The sequence below is a fragment of the Stegostoma tigrinum genome, chromosome 14, assembly GCF_030684315.1.
Source record: "Stegostoma tigrinum isolate sSteTig4 chromosome 14, sSteTig4.hap1, whole genome shotgun sequence".
Taxonomy (NCBI): Eukaryota; Metazoa; Chordata; class Chondrichthyes; order Orectolobiformes; family Stegostomatidae; genus Stegostoma; species Stegostoma tigrinum.
In genome coordinates, this window is record NC_081367.1 from 5,012,866 (window position 1) to 5,040,564 (window position 27,699).

At 46.0% G+C, this 27,699-nt stretch overlaps 1 protein-coding gene across 3 annotated transcripts; it reads right to left on the reverse strand.

Annotated features, from left to right (window-relative positions):
- On the reverse strand, positions 1 to 26,364 carry LOC125457799 (transforming growth factor beta activator LRRC33-like). Of its 3 annotated transcripts, none has more exons than XM_048542411.2 (3): positions 26,099 to 26,364; positions 10,407 to 10,510; positions 1 to 2,188 (listed from the first exon to the last, which is right to left on the reverse strand). In XM_048542411.2, the coding sequence occupies exons 2-3, from the start codon at positions 10,500 to 10,502 to the stop codon at positions 233 to 235; spliced, it is 2,052 nt and encodes a 683-aa protein (XP_048398368.1). In that variant the 5' UTR covers positions 10,503 to 10,510; positions 26,099 to 26,364; the 3' UTR covers positions 1 to 232. The 3 variants fall into 3 exon arrangements, with proteins under 3 accessions (XP_048398368.1, XP_048398366.1, XP_048398365.1); XM_048542409.1 differs by lacking the exon at positions 26,099 to 26,364 and adding an exon at positions 19,720 to 19,831; XM_048542408.2 differs by lacking the exon at positions 26,099 to 26,364 and adding an exon at positions 13,997 to 14,105.
- Between the last annotated feature and the right edge of the window lie 1,335 nt (positions 26,365 to 27,699).

A 27,699-nucleotide genomic window follows, 5' to 3' on the forward strand; every position in this document is an offset into this window, starting at 1 on the left:
TTCATCCAGCCTCACATTTTATTACCTTTCCAATTATTAGTGCTTACACTCGAGCGCAGTGTTCACACACCACAGTGTGACCGTTGCCAAATCCGCAGGCGGTGCCCCACCTTGGCGTGGCTGCACCCGGGGAGGCAGTAGGCACCACTCCCCATGTTAGCAGCATGACATGCAGTTTCCCAACGCATTGTCAGTGTCCGCAATGGGCTCCTTGAGCTGGCACAGATCCTGACTAATATTCAGCCCCCGACCCACATTTGGCTTTCACATACTTGGGCAACAACTTGGAACTCAAAGAGAGTAGAACCATTACACAGACAGTGAGGATGCACAGAATTGTGGGCAGCAACAACAAGAAATACTTTAAAACAGTGTTATCAAATTTGCAGTTAGCTTTGGTAGACTGGGAAATCCTATCGATGTGCTCCAGTCTGAAAGACGTGTTGCAAGTGACTAAGGATCTGTCAGGAATGGTCAATGACTCGGCATTGACTAGGAAGGTCCACCATTTCAACTGGCAACAATCAAAGGAATTGCCACTCAAGTACAGAGTTTGAAGACTTTCCAACAGGCTCTGAAGAGCATCCTGTTGAAGCACAGACAGTCTGTTCTTCCGTAGGTCCAGCAATCTTAGGGGAAGGGTTTTGAGGATGGGATGAAGACTCGTTATGGAATTTTCAGACAAGTCCAAAGTCTTCAGATCGCTGAAAGTCACTTGCAACCCAGAACCTATTTGGTCCGAGTCTAATCCATTGTTCCTCAGAGATAAGGATTGCAAAGACTTGGCCACAGCTCGAAACGTGCTCACCTCCAATCGGATTCCAGCATTGGATGATAAATCCAAATGGGTTAAGGGTGAGCCAACAAAAGCATTGGCAGGTAGTGTGGCCAAATCACAGTCAGACAGATAAAGTTGCCTCAACGATTTGAGCTGGGCCAACGCAGCACAGCCTCTGCCAGAAGTCCTTCTCCTATTTCCTAAAGGGTAGTCACAAACAGAGATCTTGTTGTGACTGAGGTCTAAAGTTGTAATCCAAGGCATCTTTGTAAAAAGATCTGATGGCACTGATTCCAAATTGTTGAAGCTGAGGTTGAAATAGTTTAGGTTCCAAAGCCTGCTGATATTGAAATTTAACTGGGACAACTGGTTATGACTGAGATCGATCGCCTGAAGAAAGAGGAGAGAATCTTGCTCTGTTAGAGAGAAGGTCCTTAAACAGTTCTGGTCGAGTAGTAGAGCTGACAGTGAGGTTATTCCTCGGAGAAATCCGGGAGGGAGATATCGAACCGAATTCCGGCTCATATCCAGCAACTGCAGTTCAGGCAAATTTATGGAAATTACCTCGTCCCATAGATTTATGGAAGTAATGTTGGTCACATTTCCAACTATTTGGATGAACTGGACCTCAGAAGATGAGTCATTCGCCAGGTCGTTGTAAAAATTCATCTCATTGTCTGCCAGCAATAGAAATTTGAGCTTACTGTGTTTGGGTAGGAGTGGGAAAAACAGCAGTTTGTTATTGGACAGGTCTAGAGTTTCCAGTTGGAATTCAGTCTCACTCTCTCTGGCTAAAAACAGTTCCACCACATTGTGAGTGATATTTAATGTTTTCACTTGGTACAAGCTGAAATCTACAATGCATGGGATGTGGTTGTGGGCAAGGTTCAACCTGGTTAGGCTTTTCAAACCTTCAAACGTCCCACCTTCAATTTCATAGATATAATTGCTCTCCAGGTTTAATTCTCGAAGTTGGGCAAGGCCCTCCAGTGTGCTTGGTTCCAATCTCATGATGAAATTTCTGGCCAGAGATAGGTATTCCAGTGTGGTCAGATTTTGTACAATATCGCTCACTGCAACTTCGCTGAGTCTATTCCCAGATAAATCCAGGCGAGTTAAAGCTGAGAGGTTTCTTAGTGCCAGTCGCGTCTTTGTGTAGTTTATATCAATCCGGTTGTTCATTAGGTTTAAATTTTGTAGGTCCTTATTGTGGGAGAAGGCTGCAGGTTCAATGAGTTCAAGCTGATTCCCACTCAGGTCCAGTGTGTGCAGATGCCTGTATGCAGACAGTGAATTATTGTGTATTGCTTTAATTCCATTTCCATTGAGAAGGAGCTCTTTGGTTTTTATGGGCAGACCTTCTGGCACATGTTTAAACCTGCGTTCCTTACAGAATGCCACCATGTCAACCTGCAACAGAAACAGGGAACTTAACACTACTCATGCTACTCAAGAACCATCAAAAACTTACAATCAAACAACTCAGAAAGGAGGCTGTTACAAAAACTGAGACATTTACAACAGAGAAGGTCTTTCTCCTCTGCTGGCCCTTAGAAAGTGCTGATCAATTTATTCCACTCCATTTTCTTTGTCTCTATAACTTTCAGAATTAAATCAACCACCTGACCAATTGCCTCTAGTTCCACTGAAATCTCATTCCAGCTCCAATCAGGTATTCCATTATAGATTATAACAAGATATAACAACGTCTCTCCTCATTGCCCCTTCTACTTAATTTTGTCTATCATTTTAAATCTCTGATCTCTGGCTATTGGCCAACTTGCCAAAGGAAACAAGGTAGACAAACAGAGGCTAGAAGAACACAGCGAGCCAGGCAGCATCCTGAGGAAAGAAGCAGTCAACGTTTCGGGTATTAGAAGGGTAATATCTGAAATGTTGTCTGCTCCTTCCCCCCGCTCCCCCCACCCCGCTTATGCTGCCTGGCTCACTGTGTTCGTCCAGCCTCATGTTTGCCTATCTTGGATTCTAGCATCTGCAGTTTTTTTGTCTCCTGCCAAAAGGAAGCAGTTTCTCCAGCAGGCCCCTTGGTATTAGGCAGCCCAGTACCTCAGTGGTTAGCACAGCTGCCTCACAGCACTAGGAACCCAGATTTGATTCCACCCTTGGGTGACTGTCCACGTGGTGTTTCTACGAATGGTGTGGGTTTTATTCTGGGTCCTCTGGTTTCCTTCCACAGTCTAAAAATGTGCAGGTTAGGCCATGCTAAATCGCCCATTGTGTTCAGGGATGCACAGGCTATGTGGATTAGCCAAGGTAAATGCAGGTTGCAAGGAGAGGGCAGGGGGTCGAGACTGGGTTGGATGCTCTTCAGAGAGTCAGTGTTGTCTTGATGGGTTAAATGGCCTGCTTCCACATTCTATGATTGTACTTTGAACAATTTCTGTTCAATGCAACCATAACCTTCCCCACTCCAGGGGGAACAGACCTCATTTCTTCAGTCTGTCTCTTTCTCCCTCTCTCTACAGAACTGATCACCCCTGCTACCATCCTGGTTAAATGTTCCTCTGTATTTCTCACTGGACTGGTCATCTTTCCTCACATGTGGATTTCAGAAATGTACAGAGTATTTCCAGCTGAGGCCCAAACAGGACTTTTAGCTAGTCCTTATGCTGCTTGGCCTGCTGTGTTCATCCAGCCTCACACTATGTTATCTTGGATTCTCCAGCATCTGCAGTTCCCATTATGTCTGAACACACTTTTAGCTAACCCTACTTGTTTTGTTTTGATTCAACTCCCTATTTACAAAACCAAGTCTTTTATATGTTCTTTTAACTGCCTTAATAACTTGCCCTGTCATTTCCAAGAACCACATCCTCTGATCTCTCTCCATTGTATTTCTCTTGAGATATTACAACTTGGATCACATGGTCTCCCCAGAGGCCTACACATTCCCCTTTTTAAAACATTTATCTTCCCTTTATTAAAAATCTCCTTTTAAAAGTTACTATTGAGTCAACTACCACCTTTCAGCAAGTGCATTCTATGCTATCGGGACAGGAGGGTGAATCCTACCACAGCAGATTAAATTCAATAAAAATCAGGAATCAATCGCTGGCCTGACATTGTCCACGTAATCACTGTTGGCTGTCATAAAAGAACACTTACAGATGGAAATCTGCAGTCCTTACCTGGTCTGGCCTGCATGTGACTCCAGACCCACAGCAATGTGGTTGATTCTTAACTTCCTCCTGAAGTGGCCTAGACAGCCAATCAGTTCAAAGGCAACTAGGGATGGGCAATAAATGCCCACATTCTATGAAAGGAATAATCTCCACACCTGAATTCTTAGGTCATCTTCGATGGCTCATGGGTTTAATGGCAAATTCTTGCAAACTGCGTTTTTACAGCCAACAATCAGTCCTACGTAAGCTTCTGTCTGACAAAGACATTGGGTCAGATTGGAGCTCACAAGCCCTGGGTAGTATCTTAAACAGCTAACTGGTGAACAATCTCGATGGTGGGCCCAAGTTTGTTGTAAGGGGCTGGTGTGGTGTGTCTACAACACGGGCAGCAGCTCTCCCATACCGAGAGATTAACGGAGGGCAACGGTGAGTAGGCCTGAGCAGCAAACATCCTCGGACTAGCCAGGAGAGGGCAATCACTAACTGGGACTCGATTTGTTTCCACGCAACGGGTACTCCCAGCAACTCCGGGCTCAACTTGGGCTGACAATGTGTGGAGGGTGGGTTATGCCAGGAGAACCAGAGAAGCCTACTGGCAAGGTGCCCAAATCGCCAGTCACCAACCACAGTGAGAGCGCCAATCTGCATTGCCAACAAGGCTCTGAGTCCATCGCTCCTGCCACTTTGAGCCAGTCCCTTCCTGTTTCGACCAGTCAAGGTGGGCCTCAAACCAACCACCTCCAAACCCCCCCATCTCCCACCGAATCCCCTTCCCAATACCCCACCACCACCCAAAACCCCCCCAAATCTTGCTGCTGTACAAAATACGCCTTTGGAATTTATAATTTATTTTGTAACTGGCTGTGGCCGGCTTTGTGAGAGAACTTTTGTAGAGAAGAACAAAGCGAAGGAGGGTGGCCACAGATGGCCGCGTGAGGATAAGAAATAGGCTCTGCAGTAGGCCATTCGGCTCTTTGATTCTGTTCTGCTATTCAACACAATCATTTGGTGATCTTCTATCCCAATTCCATCACAATACCACCGCATCCCATTGTTCACATTTTGAAGGGGTTGGGGGTGGAGTGGGAAACCGCAAAATGAAACTCCTGAATGTAAATGAGCAAAAAACACTTCTTCACAATGCTGCTGAGCTGGTATACCAAAAAAAAAAGGCACATTTCAGCAATATGTTCACACACTTGCCCCACAGAGAGAGTGTGGAACCACTACATTGGGCATTGCTTTTAAAATAAGACATAAATGTGCAGCTGTGTATGTGTGTGAAAATAAAAGAGGTGCGAAATATCAGATCGCAATTTCATGAACCTGTTAGGTGTGAAACAATTTGTCTGCTTTCTCAGCAAACAGCGGACACAGTGCACAGACTGCATCCAGCTGGGTGTAAATGGTTAGAGGGTATAGGAACAGACACACCGAGTTCCTCTTCTGCAAGAAGACAAGATGCAAAGTAAAAGCAGAAGTTGCTGGAGAAACTCAGCAGGTCTGGCAGCATCCATGGAGAGAAAGCAGAGTTAACGTTTCGAGTTCGGTGACTCTTCATCTGAACTGTTAGCAGCTACGAGCCAGACAGAGCGACAGCGAGAGAGCAGGAGAGAGATAGAGACAGAGAGAGAACTATGAAAGGGGTAGGTAAACAAGGAGATTTTGGATAGCAGGCCAGCTCAAATGGAAAACTGAATGAGAGACAAGAGTGAGAAAATGGGTTAGCTGTGCAGGAAGTAACTCATACAGAGTGATGACCGGCCTTGGAATACGTGGGAATGGGAGACTGTACTAAAAACAACTGTCATGACAGAACCAAGGTGTGGCAAAAGTTACAAATCAAGGAAGGATGGAATGAGGCTTTCAAGTCATTGAACTTGATGTTGAGTTCTCGAGGCTGTAGGGTCCCCAAGAAGAGAGTGAGATGCTCTTCTGGAGCACTGCAGCAAACTCAAGACAGAGATATTGGCCAGGGAACATAGTGGTGTGTCGAAGTGGCAGGAAACTGGAGGTTCAGGGTTACATTAGCGGACGGGAATAGGTGTTCTGCAAAGCGGTCACCCAATCTGCATTGCATCTTCCCAACGTGGAGGAGACCACATGGTGAGCAATGAAGACAGTCGACAAGATTGTGCAAAGTGTAGCACTGCTTCACCTGGAAGGTGTGTCCGAGCCTTTGGGTACCGAGCAGGGAGGAAGTAAATACGCAGGTGTTACACCTTCAGTGGTTGTAGGGGAAGGTACCTGTCGGGGGTGGCGGGGTGGGGGGGGTTGGCGGGTGGTGTTATTGGGAGTGAAGGAAGAGTGGACCAGGGTGTCCTAGACAGAATGGTCCCTGCTGAAGACTGACAAGGGAGGGGAGGGGAATATGTATCTGGTGGTGGCATCTCACTGGAGGCAACAGAAATAGTAAAAGCATCCTCTGAATGTGAATGCTGGTGGGATAGTAAGTGACAACCAGAGGGACCCCATCACTGTCAGGGTACAATTGTGGAAGATGGAGTCAGACAGGACTAAGGGCCCTGTTTACCACGGTGCTGGGGAATCTTCAGTTGAGGAAAAAGGTGGAAGTTTCTGAGGCCTAACTGTGGAAAGGTGGCATATTCAGAACAAATGTGAAAGATACAGAGAAACTGGGAGAATGGAATAGAATCATTATAGGAAACATAGTGTGAGGATCGACAGTCAAGGTAGCTAATGGGAGTCAGTGAGTTCATTGTGAATATTGGTGCCCAGCCTGTCCCCAAAAATGCAAATACGGATATCAAGGAAAAGAAGGGATGAGACAGAGATGGACCATGATGGAAATTGGAGACAAAATTGATAATTTTTCCAATTTTGGATGAGAGACGGAAGCAGCACCAATGATGTCATTGATATTCTGCAGAAAGAATTGTCAGCAGGTACCTGACTAAGATTGGAACGAGGAATGTTTCACATAGCCCACAAACAGACATGCATAACTAGGTTCCAGGTGGCTACCCATGGCCTCAGGATGCATTTGGGTAACAAAGAGGAGTCAGTCTAAATAAAGTATTAGAGCACTCCTATGATGTTCTGAAATGCAGCCATTTTTTTATATTATATTGTGAACGTAGGTTGTAATGGTTAAGTCCAGATCATAATTCTGGTTTTAACAAGCTCCTACAAAGGTGCATTTTCATTCGTACATGTACAAAAAGTGGGAGGGGGGCATCCAGGCTACCTCCTACTCATCCATCCCTGGGAATGCCCCACCCTTCCCTGAAATGGGGGTTTCAGGGTGCAGAAATCGGCAGTCCACCATATTTAATCAAATAATTAAGGGTCAATTAACGTCAATACCACCCTGTAACATAGTTGACATAGGCAGGTTATTTGGGAGCAGGCAATTCTTCTTTTCAACAAGATCTTAAGAGTGCAGTTACTGATGGCACTGGTGGGATTTCAATTCAATAAACATCTGGACCACAGAGCCTTTGTCAATTGTTAGGAAAAACCCATCTGGTTCACTAATATCTTTTAGGGAAGGAAACTGCCAACCTTACCTGGCCTGGCCTACATGTAACTCCAGAACCAAAGCAATGACTCTTAACTGCCCTCTGGGTAATTAAGGATGGGCGATAATAGCTGGCCTAGCCAGTGATGCCTTCATCCTGTGAATGAATTCTTTTTTTTCCCGGAAGTCCTAGGATCTAAGTGTGGTCACGGACAAGCTGTAATGAGGCCTGTTTATTGACCTATGTGCATTACATACAGAGCATAACTAGCTCAGAATTGCTCCTTCTGAATGCTGAGTGTCACATGACTTGATGGTCACTTCGTGTGATGTCATTCCGGTCACCTATTGACGGAAACTGGGCTGAATCCTGGCATACCAGGGATGTGGGCTCAATCCCTCAAAGTAGACTCATTCCTTGAATACAGCAATGTGGGTCATGAGTCACCCCCTGATCTCTGGGTTGGGGAAAGTTTCTAACGCAGAAGAAGGCTATTCAACCGCCCAGCCCATTCAGTTAAACCCCACTTTCCAGTTCTTGGCCCCTAACTCTTCAGAATGCTGCTTTTCAAATTTTATAACCAAAATACAATGAGGGTTTCGGTCTGCACCACTGTTTTCAGGCAGTGAGTCCCAGAGATCCACCACCCTCCAGGACAGGGCATCCAACTGGGATCGCAGAGCTGAAATTTTGGGGACCTGACCATTGAGTCAGTAATTCCTGTGCTGAAGTTCTGACTGACTGAGTGATAAGAACTGCACTTCCCAATCTAACAGGCCCTGCTTTCAGAGGGACCGTTTCCCCTCCCCTCCCCGCTCTCATACTCCGCTCCAAACGGCTGTAATAATTTCAAGCCACAATACAGGGTTGAGCTGGGGAAAGGTTTGGGAATCGACACTTTTGAGTGAAAACATTTCTCTCAAAAACCTTTCTAACCTTTTTGCTGATTAAATCAGCAGGTTACTGCTCTTATATTCCTAGGCCTCAGTTAATCAAGGCAAGTAACTGAGTGCATTATTCACCACCTTGTCATTTTTTAATTGTTTCATGGGGCGAGTGTGTCTCTGGCTAAACCAGCATTCATTGCCTGCCCCTTGTTGCCCTTCAGATGGTGGTGCTGAGCTGCTTCCTTGAACGGTTGCAATCTGTGTGATATTTATCAGTCATGTCATGTTCAGGGGCCCGAGGACTGCTGTTCCACAGGTCATTGATTCCTCTACTCCTTTTGGAATTCACACAAAAGTGGGATCAACTCCAACCTTCGGGAATCAATCCTGAAGGAAGGACAATAGTGATGGGGGCTCTCAGGCTGACTCTGGGCCACTTGCTCTGACCCGGATACAGGGCTTGGCACCCAGGGAACAAGGCCTCACTTGTCGGGATGATTTGCAAACTGGGACCTGGTGAGAATTTTTACCGTTTCAAACAAATATATACTTTAAAAAGCTCCTCAGCATGCTACAATGGATTTGATTTGTTTTTAGCAGGGCCCAGGCTTAATGCAGTTTGAGGATGGGGGTCAAGCAACGAGGAGTGATTCACCCTCACAGCCGACACACACAAGCACAGACACAGACACACACAGACATTCTCATACACACAGACAGACACACACATACTCACTCGCTCACATGGAGACACATAAACTTAAGCACACACACACACACACGCACACACAAGACACATACACAGAAGCACACACAGACATACACATACACTCCCACAAACACACTCACACAGTCACTATCTCACTCTCACACAAAGAGACACATCATTCACACACATGCGTGCATACACAGGCACACACTCACACAAGCACGTACTCACGTGCACACACACATACAAACTGACACAGATAGTGTCCTCCTCAAGTGACTGCTGCTTCACTTTAATGTTCACAGCACTGGGTCTGCAATACAAAAGTGTTTTTTTTGTCAAGATAATGATGACCGCAAGGAGGTTGGAATATGGTTGGGTGTGTCAAAACAGGATGCTCTGTGGGTTTTTAGTGCAGCACTCATCAAGATCAGGAGCAGACTATCAAAGGCTAATCACGCAGAGTGAACAATTAATACCTCGAGGCTTGGAGCTCACAGGTTATGAGCAAACCTCCCTGCCTGAAGGACTGAGAGGTTTTTCACACACATGTTTACGTTTAGTTTAACAATCAATCAACTCTGCAACAAAGAGCTCATTTCAATGATACCCCCACTCAAAATAGTGAAAGTCAATTGTCATGTTTGAAACAAGGATGGTTTCGTCAGAGGTATTCTGGCTTCCCTGAAGTGTGCCAGATTGTTCACCCGTCATTTCCAAAGGGGTTTCGAGAGAAGTCTTGCTTTTATACGGCATCTTTCACAACCTCTGACCACATTTCACAGGCCAATGGAGTGCTTTCAAAGCACAGTCGCTGCTGCAATGTGGGGAGCTGGGATGACAGTCGTGGGTTGACTGGCTATTCAACTCTGCGTGGCTTCACAGGTCGCATCATTTGTGTTCTCAAATGTAATTCTCTCTCTCTCCCACACATACACACACACAAATTTTCGACAGAAGTTACAAAGTGCAGGTGCCAAAATCGAGAGTTTGCCACAAATAAATTATCGCCTTTCAGCTTTTAAGGTCCTCTCCAGAGCTTGTAGTAACTCAGCAGGGAAAGGTTTAAACCCAAAACGTGTATCATGAACAGGAAACAATCAAGTCAGGAATCTGATTAATATTCTGGACATAAACCGGATACACAGTGAGCAGAAAGAGCCCTGAATTCTCTGTCAATACAGTGTAGAGCTGGCAGAACGTAGCAGGTCGGACGAGTTCCTCCAGCTACACACTGCATTGACGCTGACTCCAACATCTGCAGTTTTCGCTATCCCCTTATCTCCTGGCTGGGTGTGAACGAGTAAATTGAGCCCGTTGTTTCAAAGCTGCAACGTCACACCAGAGATCCCCAACGGGGTGCGCCACAACAGGAACACCCTGCTCCACCAAGGCCTCACAACTTACCACGGTGCAGTTCCCCAGAGACCTCACCAAACTCGCTCCAGCAAGCATCAGGAGAGCTGTGAGAGTGAGCGACATCGACCAGATTCTGAGTTCCATTCTTACACCTACAAAGACACTAAAGGTTAGGGCTCAAGTGACAACACAAACCATTTATCAACCAAATATCTGCTCCATTCAAACAATGTTAACTTGCATTGTCACAGTAGCTGTTCTGAGGGAGGGTCACATTGTCAGAGGGTCAGCGCTGAGATAGTGCCGCACTGTTGGAGGGTTAGGGCTCGGGGAGCATTGCACTGTCAAATCAATCTTTAAAATGCAACAAACAGATGCAGAAAATAATCAAGAAGTCTCATGGCATGCTGGTCTTCATACCTAGACAGTGGGGTGTGAGGATGCTGACATTGTGCTGCTCCCTAGTTAGATCCCACTTGGAGCACAGTAAACAGATCTGGACACCACAGCTTAGGCAGGATAGATTGGCTTTGGAGGGAAGATAACGTAGGTTTCTAAGAATGATCCCTGGACTTCAGGGATTACGTTCTGAGGAGAGATTGTACAAATTATGCCAGCTTTCTCTCGAATTTAGAATGTGCAGGGGTGATAATGATCAAACTCTTCAAGTTATTAGGAGGAAACAAAAAGGTAGATAATGATAAGCTATATCCACTGGTTAGGAAATTCTAGAACCAGGAAGCACAGTCTGAAAATTAGGGCCAGACCATTGAGGAGAGACGGATATTTGGAACTGTTCCACCAATGGCAGTGGGTGCTGGTTCAATTTTTAAATGTAAACCTGAGATAAGTTTTCATTAAGGCAAGGTATTAAGAGATATGAGTCAAACATAGGTATAAGGAGTGATTCCGCAGATCATGATCTCATTAAGTGGCAGAACAGGCTCAAGGGGCTGAAGGGCCTTCTCCTGTTCCTATGGGTCAGTCCTGAGGAAGCTGTACACTGCCTGCTGCAGTGACGCTGCCAACATGAGACCCATACACCAGTACTACTGAGAGTAACATTACCCCCAACATCAGTGACTGCTAAAAGAACTCAAGCTGAATGGCAACATTGCTCCTGTCTCATGGAGAGCTTTACCACACCACGACATTGCAAGTGCCACAACAACCACATCACAACAACTGCATCATTATATCACCAGCATCGAGAGGAAGAGAGAGAGAGAGACCAGTTCAGGGTGCAATTCCACAGCAGCCATGCTGAGATTTCACGATGGGCATATGTGATCCCATGGTGCTCGACCCAGTTGAATATCTACCACCAAAGAGAAGGGGACTTTCTCTGAGAGCGCGCACTCACTGGGCCTTGGTGATTGTGAGATCTGCCAAATGGTCCACCTGAAACCCCGCTCACTGCCACAAACCCCACTCTGTCACCACAACCCGACCGAATGATACCCCACAGAGCTGTGGTTAAGATAAGGTGAAGAGCTACACCCCGGGGTGACATGCCCTATCTTGGGGGAGACGTTGGGGATGATGGACTACTGTTGGACATCAGTGATCTATGTGCAAGATGTAAGGTTGTGGTATTCTGCATCAATGTGCTTTTGTTCACCGGTCTTCCCACTGTCTCCCATCTCAACCATTACAGGAAAGATGTGGAAGCATTGGAAAAGGTGCAGAGGAGATTTACCAGGATGTTGCCTAGAATGGTGAGAAAGTCTTACGAGGAAAGGTTGAGAGAGCTAGGGCTTTTCTCTTTAGAACGACAAAGGATGAGAGGTGACTTAATAGAGGTGTACAAAATGATCAGAGGTATAGATAGAGTGGACAGCAAGAGACTTTTTCCTAGGATGGAGGTAGCTATTACAAGGGGACATAGTTTTAAAGTGAGTGGAGGTAGATATAGGGGAGACGTCAGAGGTAGATTCTTTACTCAGAGTGGTTGGGGCGTGGAATGCATTGCCGGAGAGGGTAGTGGAGTCGGCCTCATCAGGGGCATTTAAGTGGCAATTAGATAAGCATTTGGGTGATAATATAAGGTAGGCGAGGAGGTTAGATAAGACCTTAGGATTAGGGTAAAAGTTCAGCTCAACACTGTGGGCTGAATGGCCTGTACTATGCTGTACTGTTCTTTGTTCCATGTTCTATAATCCACCAGACTGGATTTGCACAGAGACTCATGCAGCCTATTTCTCTGGCTATCTTGCATTCAGCGACATCTCACAATCCAGCTGAGTGCATCTTTCCCATCCTGGAGCAGATTGGGAAATGTAATGCACTGTGGAAGCTGTAACACACTGTACACACTCAAAAGAATGGAGCTGCTAGTACAGGCAGCTGTCGTACTCACCTCAGCGGTGATCTGCAATTTTTTTAAACCACATGCCAGCCTCCAATCAGAGATTATCAGATAAAAAAAAGTCCACAACTGAACAGAATTCAGGGTGACCCTTCAGTGTGATATTCTGGGAGTGCAGCCCTGTTGGCACTGTCTCGTTTGGCCGAGACGAAGCACCCATAGAGTCTTGTGAAAAGTCGGAGTGTAGTTTTCATAGGAAAGCTCTCTTGTCTCACACACCACTGTCATTTAATGTTGTCAAAATCATAAAACTTATCATTTATTTCAAGGCTGTTGATGAGATCTTGCTGTGCAATGATCTACTGCCTGACTACAGGATTTCAAATGTGGTTCTTTAGATGTGAAACACTCCCAAATCTGTGAAAGCAATGCTGAAAATGAAAAGACACACTGCCCCTCTAAGACATTAGCACAGGGGGTACTGTCTCTATAAGACATTAGCACAGGGGGTACTGTCACTTTAAGGTGTTACAAAGGGGGCACTGTCACCTTAAGGTGTGATGTCTGTGTGGGCACAAGTCCTGCTGTCATTTTAAGGGGGGGGCACTGCCCCTTTTAGACCCTGCTCCTGCACCCAATTAAGATGTTGGCACGAGGTGGTAGTAGCTGCATTACTCCGAGGAGTTGTGCTGCCCCCCGATATCTAGCTGCTCTCCATTTCTGAATGTTGTTTATTTTATTACCCGGCATCTCTGGCAGTTGGCAGTGCTTTCACCTCTGACATACATTCTGAGTTGAAGTCCCTGCTGCTTGTTTGGAGTGAATGCAAATACTGACTGCCTGCAGGGCGGAGAGAGCCCTGCACCGTCAGAGGTGCTATCACTCCAGTAATATAGAAAGGACGTTCAGGCACTGTTTGCAAGCAGAGCAGGAGAATTACCCCTGACACCGTTGGCCAATGTCTATTCTGCAACCAACAGTTTAATCTGGTCACTTTATTTTTCTGTCCAGATATACAATTACATACCTCTTTTTTTTCTTAATCCCACCATCAAATCGGTGTGGAGTTTGCTAAATGCAAATTGAATGCCTTACAGGAGTCACTACATTCTTAACTATGAGGTTTGCAAAATAGCTGATAGACAGCCTGATGGTCATTAAGGGCGTTATGCAAATATAGACTTTCCCAGTCTGCTGGCGCTGCTACTGCCCCTTTTATTTTCGAGACGCAGCCGCGGCTCGTTTTCCCCGTTTTCCCCGTTTCCCCCCCTCCCGGGGCTGAACGACAGAAACCGAGTAGCGCCCACTCAGTCCCTGAGCTGACACTTACCGAGCGCCCGTCTCCTTTCCGCCGGCCGCGGGCGGCAGCGGCTAGCGGGCTGTCTGAGCCAGGCTCCCGGGCTGCAATCTCACCACTGAGGTAGCCAGTCCCATCGGCCCTGAAAGTTTAGTCACAGCTCCGGAACATAACAGCGGAAACGTAGTCACATGGAGAGACTGAGAGAGAGCAGCCTGTGTCCGTTAGCAATCCAGAAATCCCTCCTTAACCTCGCCCCCTAAACTACCTCCTGAGTATCAACTGTTAAAAACCAAAACACACTCGGAATGACTGACTTTGTCCTTTGGTCAGCTGTCCAATTGCTGCATTTGGCCTTTATCGACAGGATTTGCCAGTAATTTCTTGTATTACAAAGTTGCATTCCCTCACAAAAGATTCATTGCAACATCAGTTGTTTCTCTGTTTTACACAGGTGCAGCCGGTCTCTGGTTTTTGGAACTAATTCATCTCCGGGAAACGGCAGGGCAGGGCAGGTCAGGTCAGGTAGATCCAGTTGATCAATGTGGATCCCAACAGTTGGACTGTCGAGAGGTGGGATTTAGCTGGCACCCCCCGGGGTTGAAATTCAGGATTCCGAGAAACCCCCCACTCTCTGATTTCAACAGAGGAGTGAGACTGTCATGGAGACTGTTTTGGAAATATTCTCAAAGGTTCAGCTCCTGGCAATTGACAATTTCATGTTACTGGGTTGATGCTCATTTTGGATCCGTCTGCTTCTATGAACTTAAGAATAATCCTTGGATTGGCCTGGCTGTTGGGTCTACCCTGATCTCCCAGGAGAAAGACCCTGGCACAGACCGGGGCAGTGTGGGTGCGATGGCAGAGAAGGGCCAATGTGATTGCTCGTAGGCGCGTTATTCCAAAATGACAAGCAAACGGCATGCTAAGTCAGACAGGTCGCCACAGTAGCAGGAGGTTCTATGAGTCCTGACGTTATATCAGTCAACTTGAGTCTGTGTAAACCGTCAGCCTGTGAAACTGGGCTGTATTTGAAAGTAGCACTGGGCCCACCCATCCTGTTTGGCTGATAGGCAACAGTTGACGCTAGTCCCTGCACTGTTTGTGTGAGAGGTGAGAAAAGATAAAACAGCAGCTCAGCTAATTGCACTCAGAGCTGAGAAGCCCAAAGGTTCAGGGTGTTAATTCCTGTCAAATCTCATTCCAATTCTTCACTCCCATTTGCTGCTCATAGCTTGGCTCTGCAGTGCTTCTGAAATAAACCTCACTCCCGTGAGTTTCTCCTCTGTAGTGAGAGCAAAAAGAATTTTGCAAGGATGTCAGTATAGGTACAAGAGATCGGGTCTCTCTTACCCTTGGCCTAATTAGTCGAGGTTTCTAAAACCCTGCAAGACGGGTATCACTCTGATAGAGTGAGTGTGGGCAGAATGTTTCCTCTTGTGGAGGACAGCCTAGGCCATCAGTATAAGAGAGTGAGAATTCAAGCAAGTGTGGCTGAGAATGGAATTCCCTGCCATGGGGAATGGTGAATATTATCAATGCATTCAAGAGAAAGGTAGACAAGTAACAGGGAGAAATGAATAGAATGCGATGATAATAGGTTTCTGAATGATGTAAGGAGACTCAAGCGGAACATGAATGCCAGCAGGACTGATAGGGCCAAATGGCCTGTTGTATATTCACTGTGATTTTTAAAATTCTTTCTTTTATTCATCCATTGGAGGTGGGTGTCACTGGCTGGGCCCAACATTAGTTGCCCATCCCTAGTTGCCCTTGAGAAGGTGGGGGTGAGCTGCCTTCTTGAACCGCTGCAGTCCACATGCTGTAGGTAAACCCACAGTGCAATTAGGGAGGGAATTCCATGATTTTGACCCAGCGACAATGAGGGGATGGTGTTAAAATTTCCAAGTCAGGATGGTGTGTGGCTTGGAGGGAAACCTGCAGCGGTTGAAGTTCCCATGTACCTGCTGCCCTTATCCTTCTTGACAGAAATGGTTAAGCGTTTGGGAGGTGCTGCCTAAGGGGGATCTTCGGTGAATTTCTGCAGTGCGTCTTGTAGATAGTACACACTGCTGCCAGTGAGTGTCGGTGGTGGAGGGAGTGAATGTTTGTGGTTGTGGTGCCAATCAAGAGATTGCTTTGTCCTGGATGGTGTCAAACTTCTTGAGTGTTGTTGGGGCTGCACTCACCCAGGTAAGTGGGGAGTAATCCATCACACTCCTAACTCCTACCTTACAGACAGGATTTTCAAGTCGCAAGGTGAGATAGCCACTGCAGTATTCCTAATCTCTGACCTGCTGTTGTAGCCATGTGGTGATTCCAGTTGAGTTTCTGGTCAATGATAAGCTCCAGATGTTGATAGTGGGGTTGGGGGTTCCGTAACAATTCACTGATGGTAACACCATTGAATGTCAAGGGGCAATGGTTAGATCGTCTCTTATTGGAGATGGTCATTGCCTGGCATTTGTGTGAAATCCATTTCTGTGAGAATGAATACAGTTTCTCAGGACATGCTATAGTCAACTCTCTGCTTCTGAGCAGTCAGCAGAGTCTATGAGAGTCCTCCAGTGTCTGGCTTGACTTTAAATAACAGAGATTGGCTTTCTGTTTGCCTTCCTGTGTGATATTCCAGATTTTGGGGCTACTATCCCTCAGCTCAACACAGTCATAGCCCTGAGCATGACACAGCCCAAGACCAATGGACTCCAAGGCTCCAAGATGATCCATTCAGTCTGACCCAGGGGGCTCTAGTCCCTGCGCCTGACACGTCCAGACTGAATGGAGCTCAAGGCCCCAAGCCTGACGCTAGTTAGCACAGGAGCTGTGTCATTCAGTGGAAATCATTCAAACAGAGTGGCAGAAGACTCATGAAGTTTTGTCTCAGACACTGAAATTACAACAGAAGCAATGCTTCAGCATCCACTTTGTTGGCTGGAAAGTATATTGAAGGTGGTACCTTAAAGCAAATCCTTTCCCTTGCCCCCAGAAGCTGAATGGAGCCAAAGACCCTGTAGATGCTAGGCCCAGAGCCTGACACATCCAGGCCAAATGGAGCCCAAGGTCCAATGGACACAAGGCCCTGAGTCTAATATAGAATAGAATCCCTACAGTGTGGAAACAGGCCCATCAAGTCCACACTGACCCTCAGGGCACTCCACCCAGACCCATTCCCCAATAACTCACCTAATCTACACATCCCCGAACTCTATGGGAAATTTAGCATGGCCAATCCACCTAGCCTGCACATCTTTGGACTGTGGGAGGAAACCCGCACAGACACAGGGAGAATGTGCAAACTTCACACAGTCACCTGGGGGATGGAATCGAACCCGGGTCCCTGGCGCTGTGAGGCAGCAGTGCTAACCACTGAGCCATCATTGCAAACAGATCCAAGGCCCCTGAGATCAATTCATTTCCAGACCTGAGCCTGACACAATCGAGTGCCCTCACTCCTATATACTGAAGGAAGCAAATCCCCAAAGTACAAAGCAGCCCAGCCCAGTTCTCACACCCTCCTTCCGTCTGTTGGAACCTGACACAGCCCAGACCTTTAAGTTTGCCCTGGAAGCGAAGAGTGTGATTCTGATAGGAGCTGCTCTGTTGTACTCATTTCAAGCATGTTCTTTAGCAAATCAGAGGGGGCAGAGCCGAGGGCACCAGGAACATGGCCAATCCCACTGTCAGGGATTAGATTGCTGCTACCATGATCTCCAATGACATGTCTGCCTTCAGCCTTCTCCCTGCTCTCTCTTTCTCAAAGTTGCCTAGCACAAGGAGACGGAGGATCAATTGAATGCCCACACCTGCCCACTGACACCCAGTGAGCTAATGTTCACTATTGAAGCGTGGAGCAGGGTTAGGAGCTGGCGAATGTACGGCACCGTGGAATGGCAGCCTGGTTAGGATCTGGACTGTACAAAGCAGCCAATATCAGTGGGGCCACTGGGAGACTAACAGCAGGTGCACATTGTTTCCCATGACACTCTAGATCTAGAGTGAGTAACTGCAGCTGGTAAACTTAACAGGGCAGTTTACACAGTTCCTCATTAGCCCTTCTGGTGTGAACAGGGAGTTAAAAATAAAACCTCGTAAAACGTAGCTGCACTTTGTATGAACCTTGTGCGGACAGCTTTTTTACTTTTGTTTCGCTGAAGTATGAAAAGTTCAAAGACCTGGTAGCGATAGTGGTTGAGTTAGCACAGGAGCTGTGTCATTCGGGGAAATCATTCAAACAGAGTGGTAGAAGACTCATGAAATTTTGTCTCAGATACTGAAGTTACAACAGAAGCAATGCTTCGGAATCCACTTTGTTGGCTGGAAAGTACGTTGAAGGTGCTAACTTAAAGCAAATCCTTTCCCTCTCTCTCAGAAGCTGTCATCTTTCAAATAGCCCACACAGTTTTCCTGGCGATTAGCCCTGTCTCAGTCATTATACCCATAACAAATGGAACTATCAAAGCTGTCTCTCTCAATCTGCTATAACATGGTGTAGAGCTGGATGAACACAGCAGGCCAAGCAGCATCTTAGGAGCAGGACCTGGCCCTATGTTGCTGCTTGGCCTGCTGTGTTCATCCAGCTCTACACCTTGCTAACTCGGATTCTTCAGCATCTGCAGTTCCCATTATCTCTGGAACAGCTTGGGTGCTGTGGCAAGTTCTGGAGTGCAAGTCTTCAGTACCATTTCTGGAATATTGTCAGGGCCCATAGCCTTTGGAGTATCCATTGCCTCCTGTTTCTCATATCATGTGGAGTGAATCAAAGTGGCTGAAGACCAGTATCTGTGATATCTGGAACAACTGGAGGGAATATAAATAAAACTGGAGCTTGAGAACGAGGGCCCTTGTTCTAGTAAACATCACGCATGCTTTGTGTACAAACCAACCCTTATGACGCAGCAGTATTGCATCCAAATAAAGGAACCCCAGACTGAAACTGAGTCAAGTTACTTTCAAAGTGATCGATTCATTTAGCTAAAAGATGTCTCATTGCTTTATCTTTCAATATCACACCCAATCCCATTCTCAAAATCATTTAATAACTGATTGGGTCTAACAGCACTTGCCTGATTGTTGCTTTTAACCTTTAATATCCCAATCACTCCAATACCACCCACTTGCAACACCAACAACAACTTGCATTTGTATAGCTTACTGTGTACTGCCTTGTGGTAGTAATATGCTCCAAAATGCTGCTCGGAAGTGTACCAGAACAAAATGTGACACCAAACCACGTACAAAGTACCAAAACAAAGGTTTATCAAGAAGGAGAAAGGGAGAGAGTTGTGGAAATAGAGATGGAATTCTATAGCCTAAGTCTTGGTTAGTTAAAAGCACAGCCACTAATGATGGAGTGAATAAAATCAGAGAAGGTCAAGAAACCAGAATTAGAACACTGCAGATATCCCAGAAGTCTGCAGGAGGCTACAGAGGTGAGGAAGGGGTGAGGTCATGGAGGGGTTTCAAACTAAGGATGAGAATTTTTAAATCAAGGCATTGCTTTGCCCAGAGCCAATGGAAATGAGTGATTACAGGGATGACAGATAAATGGTATTGTGTTAGGTAATCATGGTCAGAATGTAAGGATAGCTTTAGCAGGTATGCTGAGGACATTATCCCACTATCATAGCATGTGATCTGAGGGTATAAATACCTCAGACTCCATCTTAGACTGGGATCATTTGAAGCAAGACATGAACTGGAGCATGCTGCTCCATTATAATTGACTAACATTAACGTTGGCCCAGGCACTGATTTACCTGTGAATGGAATGGTTGTCCAGCGTAGTCAGTGTCGGTTGGATTCTTAACTAACATGATGGTCACACCCAGTTTTTTTTAATGAAGAATAACATAAATATTGCTGCATCAGGCGAAATACCTTTTTGAGGTAAATTCACATCAAATTGCAAATTAAACTGCACGGAGCAGAGCTTTGGATAGCCTAAGGAGAACAGAACATTGGAAGATAGTTAGGGTTGCATTGAAATAATAAACATGAAGCAGATGAGTTATGGCAGAGTTGAGTCAGGCAATCTTACAGGAATGGAAAAAGACTGTCTTAATGATGGATGTGCGAGCAGGAGCTCAACACAGAGGGAAATGTGGCACTAAAGCTGTAAAAGGAACTGCTTTAGACTTGAATAGCAGCCAGGGTGATCAGGATCGTGGTTAAAGGACAGAGTCTGTGGCAGAAATATTTTGCAGGAAAATTTTTCTGTTTCTGGATGATCACTAATCCTTGGTGCAAGATCAGGAAGGGAGACCAAAGCAAGTGACTCTGTGGTGATTTTTAGATAGATAGGAATGAATCTAAGTGTCCTACCCAGCTGAATGATGATGGAGAAACATTTTGGAGGATAGTCTGGTCAACCGTGTCAAATGCTCAAAACTGTCCGAGAAGGATGAGGAGGGAATCACAGCCATAGAGGATGTCTTTTGTTCAGAATCATCTTGGTACTATAGCTGGCATCGATATTTGATAAGAGAGATTCAAGCACGCAGTTCCAGGAACGCTGGGAATGAACTTGGAAGGCAATAACGTGTTCAATGTATTTGGAGAGAAAGAGAATGTGAGTGATCGTATGATGCTTTACAAGTGAGGGTACAGGAAGGGTTGCTGTATCACTTTAGGAGTGATGTTCCTTTAAGAAACTTGACGTGCAAACGAGCCAAGTACCCAGCTGTCACATGACCAGAGGCCAGTCTGCACGGTAGCAGCCGAGGCAAAGGATGTGTGTAGAAGTTTCTCTATACTGTCCGTACTAGTTTAACTGCAAATGAACCCAGCAGAGACCTCTATGTAGGCAAAATGAATGCACCTCATTTGTGTTACAACCTGTTTTCCCAAAAAATATCACTTAGTGTTAACTGATGATTATCCTCTTCATCATGAAGAGGCAGAACCTTTACTTCTTCCCTAAGTAAAAGAATCCAAGTCTACCTTAAAAATATTGAATGGCCCCACCTTCACCTCCTCCTGATACAGAGAGTTCCAAAGTCACATGATTCTCCAAGAGAAAACAAAATATTCGCCTCATCTCTGTCTTAAAAGGGTGACTGCTCACTCTAGAACAGTGCCCCATTGTCTGACCTGACCCACAAGAGGAAACAGCATTTCTGTGTCCTTCTAGTCAAGACTGTTCAAGATCTTACGCACTTGGATCAAGTCACCCCTTATTCTTCTAAACTCCAGCAGAAACAAGCCCAGTCTGCCCAACATTTCCTCATAAGTCAACTCACTCCTTCGAGGTATCACTCCTCCTCCAAACCACCTTCAACACACTTCCATCAGTCCTTAAAAAAAAGAGACCTAAATCCTTTATTTGTACAAGGGATGAGGCTGTCACTGGTTAGGCCACATTTATTGCCCGTCCCTAATTGTCCAGCGGGCAGTTACGAGTCAACCACATTGCTGTGGGTCAGGAGTCACGTGTAGGCCAGACCAGGTAAGGATGGCACTTGCCTTCCCTGAAGGACATTAGTGAACCAGATGAGTGTTCCTGACAACTGACAATGGATTCACGGTCATCATTAGACTCTTAATTCCAGATGTTTATTGAATTCAAATTCCACCATCTGCTGTAGCAGGATTCAAACCCAGGTCCTGGGAACATTAGCAGGGTCTCTGGATTAACAGTCCAGTAAAAATACCACAGGCTATTGCCTCCCTTCCATTGTACATGCTATTTGAGATGTGGATTCGCTAACACCTTGTATGAATTAAGCATAATATTCTTCCTTTTGTGTTTGATTTCACTTGTGAAAAACGGATAAACAACCTCTTATCCATACTCAATGTGTTCAGAGCAGTTGAAGAACTCATTTCTCACAGTGGCTTGCAAACTATCAGCAGGGCTTTCACCGACAGCATGGGGCAAGGAGATCATGAATTATGTGATGTCCCTATCATATTACCCCAGATAAAACTTGTTCTGCTGAAGGGCCTGTTCCCACCGTGTAGGGATTCTAGTTCTAATGCTAAAAAAAACATTCTCACTGAGCGAATGGTTCTCACTGTTAAATTGCTCATCCTGAAACAAGATTTATATGTCTCCTGAGCTAAATCTCAGAGCTACTGCTCTGGGGTTTACCATCATCAGTTCAGAAGACAAGTAAGAACCATCTTACCAAGCCACCACTACCCAAATTCTCCAAGATGCAGGATACACTCCTCAGCAAATGGGGGAGGAAGAGGATGGTGCATGGCCCGCAAACAGATGTGGAACTCTGTCAGCTGCATGCAGGACAGACCATCAGAGTCATCCACTCCACAATGGGAACAATCTTACCACAGAGATACCCGAAATGCAGAGAGCCCAGGTCTTGGGAAATGATGGCGCCTAATGGACCAACAATGGAAGAGGAACAAAAGCTGACTCACAGAAGTTTGAATTATATCCTCATTAGACATGAGAGGACAAACCCAGATGAGGTCAGTGAGATGAAATGCCAAGGCAACAAACAATGCAGCCATCCAAGGGTGAAATTGACATTTCTGGAAGGGTTATACCATCACAATATCGGGAAGAGTTCATAGATCGTAGAATCCCTACAGTGTGGAAACAGGCCCTTCAGCCCAACAAGTCCACACCGACCCTCACATCATCATGCCCAGACCCCTCCCTCTATAATCCCCCTAATCTACACATTCCCGAACACTACAGGCAATTTAGCATGGCCAGTTGTTGAGTTTCTAATCCTTATTTCTGTCTTTCAACAGTAGAATTGAAGAAAGTGAGTCCACCATGATTTCATGTAAGGTCTGCACCAGTTGATTTTAAGGAGCTGACGTGAAGACCCTACTGGGGGAAGAATGAGGGTGAGGGTGAGAAAGAGGAATGGATTGAATGGCATCCAAGATATCAAAGATGGAGTAAATGGTGCAGTTGGGAAAACCAGTAGCTATATAAATGCAATGGTGAATTGAAGGCCTGAGGCCAGGCAGTGTTTATTTTAATAGAGCGGTTGTATTTGAGGGCAGATGTTTCCCAGGGACGAACATAGAGCAATTATTGTTGGGAGGATTGAGGGGCATGTACTGGAGAGTGGCCCCAGATGTAATGCCACTTCCCTGCTTGTTCCCTTTCACTTGTAGCATCCACTCACAATGGTCCTCACTTTACATAACCTTTATTATCTCCCCTGTCTCTTCAGTCTATAACACCTTTAATATCCTCCTCCCCAACCCTCCTCACTCTTCAGAACCTTTAATTTACCCCCACAGTCTCCTCGCTCTCTGGAACCTTTTAATATCACCCTCCCCCAGTCTCTTCACTCTCCATAACCTTTAAAGTCTCACTCCGTCTAGTCTCCTCACTCCCCAAAACCTTTACTATCACCCTCCACCCCACCCCACAGTTGAGAGAGTCATTTGGAAAGTATCTACACCTCGCTGTGTAAACAGATGAGAGCTGGTGAGTAGCCTCATTTCCTGTTTTGTGGGGAATGTTTTCTGATTATTTGCTAGCTCGACGACAGGTATCAGTCTATAATAAGTCAGTGCAGCTGCCTACTGCTGTGAGCTTGACTTTGGTGTGTTGCTGCATCAGAGGGTCTGCACAGGTTCCTGACTGATTACACATTGCATGCAGTCACTTCTCTGTGAGAGAAGTAACAGGAACATTTGGAGACCACTGCTCCCAGGGTATACACACCCAGGAGTTTGGAGAACTGAGTATTTCAAGCATTAGGCTTTTGACAGAGTTCCTCACAGGAAACTGATAAAAGACAAAAGCTCATGGGATCCAGGGTAACATAAAATGGATCCAAAAGTGGATTAGTGACAGGGTGGTGGTAGAAGGCTGTTTGTATGACTGAAGCCTGGTGTGCAGTGGTGTTCCACAGGGATAGATGCTGGCTCCCTTATTATTTGTGTTCTTCATTAATGAGGTAGATGAGAACGTGGGGGTGAGATGATCAATAGGTTTGCGGAGGACACAAACACTGGCTGGGTGGTTAACAGTGAGGAGGAAGGTGTTAGTTTAGGAGGATATAAGCAGGTTGGTCAGATGGGCAGATCAGTGGCAGATAAAATTTAACCCTGATAAATGTGAGGTGATGCACTTTGGGAAAATGAGCAACGCAAGAGAGTACTCTATGAATGGCAGGCCACTGGGAAGCTCAGAGGGAACTTGGGATGCTTGTCCACAGATCCATGAAGATGGCAAGTCAGGTCAATGCAGTCATTAAGAAGGTTTATCGAACACTTACCTTTACCAGACAGGGCACAGATAATAAGAGCGGGGAGTTTATGTGGGAGCCATGCAGGACTTTAGTTAGGCCACAGGTGGACTACTGTGTGCAGTTTTGATCACCACAGTATAGGAAGGATGTGACTGCATTGGATCAGATTAGTTATGAAGGGAGGCTGGACAAGCTCAGGTTGTTTTCTACAGAGCAGAGAAGGGCGATGGGGGATCTGATGGAAGTGTATAAGATTACAAGGGGCATAGACACATGGGTGAATAGGAGGTGGCTGTTCCTCATAGTTGAAGGGACAATAGCAAGGCAGAATAGTTTTAAAGTGAAAGGCAAGAGGTTTATAGGGGATTTGAGGGAACATTGTTTCACCCAGAGGGTGTGGAAATCTGGAATGTACTGCCCAGGAGGGTTGTTGAGACAGGAAACTTCAGAACCTTTAAAAAGCACTTGGATGAGCACTTGAAGTGTCAGAACACTCTATGCCATGGGCCTAGTGTGAGAAAGTGGGACTAATGGTAGTAGTATATTTTTGGTGTTATGGGCTTGATAGTCCAAAGGACCACTTCTGTGCTGTATGATTCCATGACCATACCAACATGGAAAGGGCTTCTGTGGCACTGTGGTAGTGCCCCTATCTATGAGTCTAGGAGGCCTGGATTCACTTTCCATCTGCTCCAAAGGGTGTCATCACATTGCTGAATGGGCTGGTTAGGAAAAAATCTACAAACATGAACATTCAAAGGGTCCAACTGGACTAAGAAAGATGAATGGGCGTAAGGCAGGGACGGAACATGAATAGGGGTGTGGGTTGGATGTGGAGTGAAGAGGTCATCAGGCTCCTTAGATTGAAAGAGCAGGCTATCAACAATATAGAAGTCAATTTTCAGCGTGTTTCCATCAGAGTTATCCCTTATTCTGTTAAGATGTTGATGAGAAAGCTTGAGTTGTTTGCTGAATTTATTCCACAATCTTGCCTATGAAGTCTGGCTAATGGATCTGAAAGCTCCTCTGAAGAGGCTGGTGTCCAATATTGCAGGAGGGTTTGCTCACTGATGGGATGTGTGTCACATCTGAGCCCAGGTATCTGGTTCAGAGTTAGGATTAATTTATCAGGCAACTCGGAACTTCCTTTTCAAATCAGTTTTCAATCTGTCACCACTCATCATCCATGAGGACTAACTTCACTGGACATGAGCTCACAACTACTTCAGCAGTGGCTATTGAAACAGACATTGAAAGGCAAGTGAATTAACTTGTGCTCCTGAGATGCTGCTTGGCCTGCTGTGTTCCAGCTCCACACTTTGTTAACGTGGATTAACTCAGTGTCTCTCATGCCTACAGGCTGAACTAGAAGGGAGTTGAAAGCAGAGCAGGTCATGCTGAGAAACAGGATCCTCAGGGAGAACATTCCTGGGAATGCCTCTCCAGTTCCCCCTCCAAGTCACCAAGGGCTCAGAATGACATCATCACTTCTTTGGCGCCCCGGGTCAAAATCCTGGAAGTCATTCCGTAAGAGCACTGTGGGTGCCCCTGCACCAAATGGATTGAACTGAAACAACCTACCCACCCATAGCAGCGCGTCAGTTTCAGCGTTCACAGATGTTGTTACACACCTCTGGAGCAGGTGGGACTTGAACCTGGGCCTCCTGACTCAGCGGTAGGGACTCTACCACTGCTCCACAACAGCTCCGCAGCAAATTCATACAGGCAACAGATGGTAACCTCGTCAGGCACATCCACACATCGAGAATAAATAGACAATGCATTGTCGGACACTTGCCTATTTTCTCATGTAAACCTGTCTAACTGAAAACCACTTCTCTTTAAAATGCAATCACAATCTGCCCGGCTCCTGGCAACGCTCAATGCTGAACAGAGCCAGGAAAGGTAGGTCACGGCTGGTTGAAGGACCTCAAAAGGAAACGGCATTTTGTACCTTCCTCTTTCTGCCTCCTGGAGCTGAGCCTGCCTATTCGCAGAGCACACACTGCCTCGACAGAAGGGCCCTCAACAGACTCTGTTCCCCCTCCAGCACAATCCCGAAGAACTGTATCCCACGTCCGTCTCTCATGCTGCCCACGGGGATGTCTGTGCACACTGTTCCTGTTTTTTGTGCCTCTGTAATGTGGCGTGTACACACCCGCCCCCTGTGGGCAATGGTTACGAGGTTTTCAGTTTGACCATCATATTCCACTGTGCTCTCGTACACTGTTACTCGCGGCTTTTCAGGTTAGGGTGGCTTGTGGGAGATTGCTGGTCAACCACTCCCACAAGTAGTGCATCCGCCTCTTCACTAATTTACAGTTACGGCGAATATTTATGAAGCACTGACTCTGTCCCAGCCAGTGTCGTGTACCATGTTCTGTACACCATACAGTAAAAGGGACCTAAAGAGTGCAGAAAAAATTTACAGGAGTGAGCAACTTCACCTGTGTGGATAGATTGGTGAAATAGGGAGTATCCTCCTCAGACAGGAGTGAGAAGGGGTTGTGGTTGGGATAGAAGAGTCTTCACAGTAGTTAGGAGAAACCGTTTCCATTGGCAGAAGGATTGAGAAAACAAGGGGACCCAGGGTTGACTTGAGGTGAACAAGCAAGAGAAACACTAACAACATGAGGAAAACATCATTTACAACAAATAGCTTTGATGTAGGATGCGCGATAAAAACCAAAAGAGCTGTTGGGTGCTGTAAATCAGGAACAAAAGCAAATTCGCTGGAAAAGCTCAACAGCTCAACAGCATCTGTGAAGGAAAGAACAGAGTTAATGTTTCGGGTCTGGTGACTCTCGCTTAGAACTGATGGTGTCTGGGAAAACGACAGTTTATATGCAGAAAAATGGGGAGAGGGTTGGGGTAGGGAGTAAATGATAGGATAGAGCCCGAAGAGAGAGTAGACACCTAGCTGCCTTGGGTAGGCAAGTTAAATCATGGCTTTCAAAACCAAATTTGATGAAAAAGAACCAATTTGAGGGGCTAGGAAGATAGGGTGGAGAGTCGGACGAGCTGAACTGCTCTTTCAGAGAGGTGAATGGCCAAATGTCCTTCATCTGTGCTGTCTCAACTCTGCTGTTATCAGAGAGATCCGTGATGTGGAGGTGTCAGTGTTGGGCTGAAGTGGACAAGTCACACAACACCAGATTATAGTCTAACAGGTTTATTTGAAATCACGCAAGCTCTTGGCCCACAGCTGGTGCATTGAGGCAGCACAGCACACAGACCCAGAGTTTATAGGCAGAGAGATCAAGGATAGAGAGATCAAAAGATCATACAACTGGTGTGAGTGGAGTGCCAGATGATATGTCTCTGCAGGTGACCAAGAGTGTTAGACGGTGAGTAAAGTGTCAACAGCTGAATAACCAGCGAAGGGATGACCTACAATCGGATTAGGTGAGGCAGGGAGATAATTGCAAAATAAGGTGGTGCTGGAGACAAACTAAATGACTGGAATTGCATGCTGAATTCAAAACAGTACAAACTAATTAAGGTAGAGAGATTATAATGATATATCCAGGTGACAGTGAGGAAGACGTTACAGAT

Bases quoted from the DNA above. Each gene is read 5' to 3' on its own strand.
- LOC125457799 (XM_048542411.2), bottom strand. From the start codon at position 10,502: ATGGAACTCAGAATCTGGTCGATGTCGCTCACTCTCACAGCTCTCCTG. The intron at 2,189-10,406 runs GTAAGTTGTGAG...TTTCTGTTGCAG, and splicing joins CTCTGGGGAACTGCACCGTG to GTTGACATGGTGGCATTCTG.